Source organism: Poeciliopsis prolifica, unplaced genomic scaffold (genome assembly GCF_027474105.1).
Source record: "Poeciliopsis prolifica strain line A6 unplaced genomic scaffold, Auburn_PproV2 SCAFFOLD005, whole genome shotgun sequence".
Taxonomy (NCBI): Eukaryota; Metazoa; Chordata; class Actinopteri; order Cyprinodontiformes; family Poeciliidae; genus Poeciliopsis; species Poeciliopsis prolifica.
In genome coordinates this window covers 3,019,950-3,027,002 of record NW_026562380.1, presented here as the reverse complement: position 1 = coordinate 3,027,002, position 7,053 = coordinate 3,019,950, and the positions used below count along the sequence as shown (strand labels likewise).

Genomic DNA, 7,053 nt, shown 5'->3' with positions numbered 1-7,053 from the left:
TGATGTTGTTAGAAACGATCTAGTCGGCACACAGCTTCATTCATTACAGCTAAAGTCCTCCAATCATGTGCAACATAAGCAATAAATGTATTTAAAATTTTAAAGTATCCCACACAAATTGTGTTTCATTATATTTATGGGCCGTTAAACTCAATTTACACTCATTTGTAGATCGTTGACACTTAACTTAAGTTATTTAATTTTTTTTATGTCAAATATTTGCATCAAATAAAGAATGTCTAAGTTTAAAAAGACTGTGATTGTTTAAACCGGAGGGTCGCGCTGTTGTATTCCTGATCCAAGTTGAGTTACCGGAAGCAGCATTTGGAAAAGAGAGGTTTATGTGTCAAGGTGCCGGAATTATACACGTTGTTAAAAGGATGTAGAGAACTTCAAAGTAATTTTTTAAAATATATGTTTAATGTGAAAGTAATGTGGAAAATCACCAAAGGTTCTGTGGTAATTGTGTTAAATGAAAAAAAAATATTTAAAAAAATATGTCTCATTTATCTTTTTTGCCAAAATTAGGTCAAAGCATATTAATTTATCAAAATGGCTGACTTGGGTAACTAGTTACATTTACTCAATTAACTGACAGAGACACACCTGCAGTTTTTGTTAAAGTTTTATATTGAAGTACTTTGATTTTGACTATTTTTATTTTGCCTAAGTTTACTTTTTGTTACTTGTATGAATTATTCTCATTTTGGTCTTTAGAATACCAAAATGTCCACTTCGTACTTTGGTCCGCCTGATGATGTAATTTCTAAATGTTAAATGACTGGTAATTTGATCAGTTACTCAGACTTTTTAACCAAATATTTTTTACTCTTAAGTAATTTCTTGGTTGGCTACTTTTTACTTTTACTTGAGTAAATATATGTCGAAGACATATATATATTTACTCAAGTAAATATATGTCTATATCATATCGACTAGATCGTACTAAGTGTCTTCTTACTTGAGAACCATTTTTAGGTCCGCTACCCACCTCTGCAGAATGGTTTAGTCAAAGTCTGGACTTAAATTCAAAAGAGAATCCATCTGATTGGCCTTCTTGAGGAGTTATGCAAAAGTAGAGGCGCAAAATTGGGAAAAAATCCCAAGTTTCCACCGCTTTGCGACTCTAATTGTGAAAGGTATCTACAGGAAGCGCTTCCCGTTTTCCCAGCCTGCTTCACTGCATGTGTGTGAAGAGGGAGAGGGAGAGAAAGAAAATCCACTCCACTCAGAGTCTGCGGAGCGGGAGGAAGCAGAGTTGGGAGATAAACCGGGCTGAAGGCGGTCCGGGCGGTTCTGAGCTCGGTCGAACCCACGCAGCGGGCTGGAATGAGTCACAGCAGCCGACATTTCCCGCAGCTTCCCCCCTGTGAGCCACCTGGAAGTTCCTAGAGTTGGGTCCAAACTTTCGGCGGAGCTGCTCAGTGTGAACTCAGTGGTTCGTGTAGGCTGGCCTGGTTTGGGTTCCCTCTTGTTCCTGCCGTGTTCCGGTGAAACCAGGTGAGCAGCCGAGGCCGTCCGGGCTTCTCCCCCGGGGGAGCTGCGCAGGGAAGCGGCGCTGGGATACCTGTGCGCACACGGTGACTCGACTCTCGCTTTGACTCTAGCTGCGGGTTTTTCTAAAGGAAAACCGAACTGGAAACCATGGACGTACCGGCAGGGGGTAAAACCCGGCGGAGAGTAAACCCCGGGGTAACCCGGAGAGGAAAAACCCTCCTGGATGTTCTGTACGCAGCTGGATTCATCTGCCTCCAAGGTCGGTACTAAGTTTCTCTTCGCTCTGTTACAATGTATCCACTTCTGAGCATGCTCTGCTGGTTAAAACGCTGATTAATCATCATCTTGGTCACATAACCGAGACTTCTGCCTGGATGCGGGGTTTAGATGTGAAAAGTCGGAGTTAAAGTTTGTGTTTGGAGTAGGACCCCTCCCCCATCGCCCCCCGGTGAGGGGGAGAAACAACTGAAATTTAGAGCGCCAGCAAACTCTGCCTGCATAATGAGTGAAATGTACGGATGCATTGTGTTCTTCAGAGGTTTGCACCTCAAACCTTTTTTGTGAAGCGTACGAAACAGTGGGTTTCTGTTTGCGTTTATTCTGTTTTGGATCATTTATCCTTTTAGGGAACTTTTATTTTTTTAATGATAAAAGTGTATCTGCATGCTCCTACGTCCTTAAGTGTAACATATTTTAGGTGTTATACCTAAAATGTCTCCACTGTGGGACAAAAATACGTTTTTCCTGTAGATACTGGAGGTATGTCCTGAGCCAGACTTCAGAACTGGTTAAAAGAGGCAGTAGCCCAGGGCTCTGAGTTTTAGGGGGCTCCCAAATTATTGTTGTTGTATACTGTGTGTGTTTTCCAAACATGGTCTCATTTTGCATGTGGTATTTTTTTTTAATGCTGTTGAAGTTTTGTCAATTTAATCTACGCAGCAATATTCTAAAATGGTCTTTCTGGGACCAACATGGAGTCATCTGTCAGATGTTTTTAACAAACTATTCATCAATTTGCACCTGTAAATGTGTGGGTTTGCCTAACAATTTTATTTTTTTCTGGGATAGGGCACCAAACTGGCTCCAGCCCAGGGGCCCCATTCTTTTAAATCCAGTCCTGGTTATTTCTCTGCCAGCTTTTGGACATCTAGAGAGATAAATATGTTTATTGTTCTTTGCAAAGTATCCTGAACTCAGTCAGATTGGATGGAGATTATCTACAACCATCGATTTTTCAAGTCATGCCATAGTTTCTGTTCTTGGATTTGGGTCTGGACTTGGACTAGGCCATCCTCATGCTTTGATTTGACCCACTTTTTTTATTTGTCTTCCCCTAATGTCTTCTTTCCCCCCCCAGGAATGTCCTGTTTTTAGCTTCATCTGTCTCTCTATCAACTCTAATCAGCTTTCTTGTTTTACATGGAAAAAAAACAACAACCCCACAGCATGATGCTGCTACCACCTGTTTTCCTTGGACTTCATGACAGGAATGAGCATTTCTAGTGAAAAATTAGATTCATTTTTGCCCTTATAAACTAACAGTAATGTAGAAATATTATTTTCTTTTACACAAAAGCAGCAATAAATATCAGTCAATTCAAAAAAGCACAATTAAATGCATTTGATGAGTGCAATTTATTGATATACATCTCAATTTTTAAAATGAGTAGAGAAGCGCATTTCAAGGACTGAATGTTTTAAGTCACAGCCGTACAGATATTTAAAGGAAATAACTGCTTTTTATGCCATCACTGTGTTTGTTATGACAATAATACCACAAAATATTAAAAGAAAACTTTTAAGTTTATTTGTGTAGCACATTTCAGCAACCAGGCAGTTCAAAGTGCTTTACATCATTAAAAACACAAAAAGTCATTAAAGACACCACACAGCCAACAACTGAGAAAACCAGTGAACATTCATTTTGTCAAGTGCTGTTGTGCCGCATTAAATATTTTGGCCAATGTTTTATTTATTATGCCTCCAAAGCAACTTAAAACAGTTGGGCTTTTAGCTTTGATTTAAATGAACTCAGTGTTTCGGCCACGTTGCAGTTTTATTTTGCAGATTTGCAGCTGACTTAAAGGGTAGCGCTGTTGCCTTGCAGTAAGAAGGTCCTTGGTTCAAATCCCGGTCTGAGGTCTTTCTGCATGGAGTTTGCATAAATGTATGTACCCTTTATCTTCCACTTCAGAATTATGAACCATTTTTTGATTTAAATTCCAGTAAAATATACTAAAGTGTTGGCTGCAACATGATAAATTGTACCTTTGAAAGCACAGCTGTATCCTTTCCAGTATATTGGATAATTGTCTGTCCAAGCTTGGCAAAAGTTTATGGATGTTGCGTGAATCCTGAAGTGGGGGAAAGACTCATTCTGCTCCCTTATCGTTAACCTCAAACAGAAGAACAAGAAGAAGAAAAATCAACTCCTGCCTTCATTCTTTAAGACTCATAAAGTTCAAGACCTCAGCTGCAGAGTGAGAAAGAAGAAGAAAAACTGTGTAAACATCCGAGTATGTGGAAAAGGAATTCTGTTCTCCTGACGGGGATGGAGCTCATTAAATCAACGCTCATCGGGTCAGAACTGAGTCGGTTTTTTTCTGATTCTTGCAGATTGAGTTTGGCTGCTGCCGTGGCCGTAAGAGTGCTTGAATAAATTCCTTAGAGCTGAAGTGTCTCTGCTTCCAGTCCCCCTCCACCGCCTCATGGTGCCCGTTTTTGGGGATGAATGTGTCCTCTGTGTGCCGGCGGCAGCAGGGGAGACGGGTCTGCTGCGGGTTTGTTTTTATAAAACGTCTGAACAGAACCACTCCAGGTTCTGTCGTCTCAGACGGCCCGCTGTTAAAAAAAAAAAAAAAAGTGGAATTTTTTTTTTTTTTTTATGACTTAGTAGATCTGACATAATTTTCTCTTTTTTTTTTGTTTCTTCTTGATGGTTATTTTCAACTGGATCTGGGTGTTCTAATCAAATATTTGCACATAACTTTTTAGAAAACTCTTAAGCAACTCAAAACAATCACATTTGAGTGTGTCGACTCTTTGTTGTTCCCATCTGTGGACGAAGCCATCTGGATCACCGTCTATGACATAAAACTGCTTAGATATAGTATTTTAATGTTGAAAAACACTACTTGGCGATGTTTATGTTGTTTTTATGCAAATCTATAGGATTTCTTCATATTAATGTGCTTTTAATTATACCACCATTGAATTTAGGGCTGCAAATAATTATTTTAGTAAATTATTATTTTTCATTTAACCACGTGACATAAATATGGCTGAAGTTTAGTTTTGGCTAAAGTTTTAACTTCACCCAGTTAAAACTCTCTAAAGGAATGCAATACTGCATTTTAAGGAATAAAATGCTTGCTTTTCTTACTAAAAAAGGAATTGTTTGCATCTTTTAATAGATGCAAACAATTGTTAAACCTTTTTACCGTATAAATATTTGTATAATGGTTGTTTATATCTGATTAATTGATAGAATAATCGGTTCTAAAATAATTTGTAATTGCAGCCTTATGACAGACAGATGTCCTTTTTTTATCAAAAATGCAAAATGTGTGTATGTATGTATGTATATATATATATATATATATATATATATATATATATATATATATATATATACTTTTTTTTGTTTGTTTGACTTAATTACTATTCTGAATATGTTGTTCTTTCCACAAATTGTCTTTTTCGGGTTTGTATACTCCAGTTATCAATTAATCATTTACTTACTTAGTTTCTTTATTTCAGTGATCGATTCATCATGATTAATTGCTTCAGGCCTAATTGAGTTGGTTGCTCTGTGGAAGCCTGGATGCTGTTGCTCTGAGCGTGTGGGTCGTGTCCGACCTGCAGACTCCCTCCTAACCTATAGCATCACCCGGCGGTTTGCTTAGCCTGTTAATAAACTGCAGCTCCTACTGTACTGGAACAGATGGCTTCCTTTTAGAGCGTTTCGTTGGCATTCACACCTGCTGCAGCTTTATTTAAGAAAGAAAAAAAAAACTTATGCTTTGCTCTCATTAACGCTGCTGTGCCTGGAGGCTGCTTGGCTGCTCCTTCATCCACATTAGGACGGGATAAGAGGATTATTCCTGAATAAACTGAGATGTGTTGTGTGAGGATGAATTTTTCTGCACCAGGCGATCTGCCATCATTTTATAAGGACAATGTTCACTTTGTTGTGTTATTTACAGAACACTGACTGTCATCTGATGTGGACGATGCATAAATTAGCATGGAGATTTTGAGGGAAAGTGGTAAAAAAAAATTTTATCTGATATTTTATAGTTTCAAGTCAAGTTGAAGTTTTCTATCAGCCCTTTGAAATTCTGGAAAAGTACAGAATATGATTTGTTCAAATGAATCCTGAAAAGATGGTGAAAGTTCATGTTTCATTATGTGTTTGTGTTTTAAAAGATTAAGGTCAGAATTTTTGGGGAAAAGAGACTTTTAATATTGAGTTATTATGGAGCTGCTGCTCTGCATGAAAAAGTCTAGATTATTTCAGTAACGTCCAGATCTGGATGAGAAAGAAGAAATATTTGTCTCCAGACTTCATTCCATATCTTATTCTCTAGACCTTACACTTTTTCCCTTGTCCTCCACAACTGAGGTTAAAAACTTGACGAGGATAAATAGTGAGATTGTTTACCGTGTGTCATTGTGGACATCAGAAACTTTCACTAGTGGCTGTGGGACCGTGGGAGGATTTCTCAAGGCCCTCTGAGGCTCTGGTTTCTGCTCATTTATCAGATGATGTTTATTCAGCTTTAGGTGAAGCTTTTGAACTTTTTCTTTTTTTTTTAACCCTAGTGACTATGTGCCGTTTACTCTCAGTCCATAATGGAGGGTTTCGGTCTCAGGGGAGGATCTTCTTACACCATTTCAGAGGTTTAACTCATGGTTGTGAAACCTCTTGTTGCAGATTTCGTGTCACCCGCCAGATCGATGCGTCGCCGGCGCTCGTTTGTCGCTCTCATCACGTCAGTAACAGCAGTTTGAAAGCAAAATTATTTATGGATTACATAGGTTTTCCTGTCTCCTGAGCTTTTCTTGCATTTCATTGAAACCATCTTAAAGTCATGGCTCAGCAGTTGCCAAAAACAAGCCTGAGCGAGATTAAAAAGAAAAATGGATATGATATAAGATGTCTTGTCAGCTAATATTTTCTATGCTCTTACATTAAACCTTCGGTATGTGTGTGGGAGAATCGTACATGAATGAGAAAACCTTACCCCTTTTTGCTCTATAAACTCAAACAAAACCAAGTAAAGAAGAGCAAAAATACTGACTACCATGCGACTAAGCCACCGTATGTTTTTAATAAAGATCATACATGTTGGCTCATGTGTTAGTGATTTGGCAGCTCTGTGGTTTTTGTTGTGGATCTTTTTCTTTTCTGCCGGGTCTGTTGCTCATCTTGTCATGAAGGATCTCCGTTTATTTACTTGGTTCCTCTGCAACTCTTTGTCTTGACAAAACTGGAAGACTGATTGTGATGCACTCTTGATTTTGGTGTGTTTGGCATAGCTGCATTTTTCTTTC

The 7,053-nt window shown here is 38.5% G+C and overlaps 1 protein-coding gene across 3 annotated transcripts in view; it reads left to right on the top strand.

The window, feature by feature from the left end:
• The first annotated feature begins 1,242 nt into the window (after positions 1-1,242).
• The window catches only part of ptk7b (protein tyrosine kinase 7b), a 72,885-nt gene continuing 67,074 nt past the window's right edge, over positions 1,243-7,053 (top strand). The window contains exons 1-2 of one of the 3 annotated variants that reach the window (XM_055029639.1): positions 1,243-1,500; positions 1,626-1,756. In XM_055029639.1, the coding sequence (XP_054885614.1) occupies positions 1,645-1,756 (112 nt within the window). In that variant the 5' untranslated portion in view covers positions 1,243-1,500; positions 1,626-1,644. Of the gene's footprint in view, positions 1,757-7,053 lie in introns of all 3 variants that reach the window. The other 2 variants (XM_055029638.1, XM_055029637.1) reach the window with 2 other exon arrangements.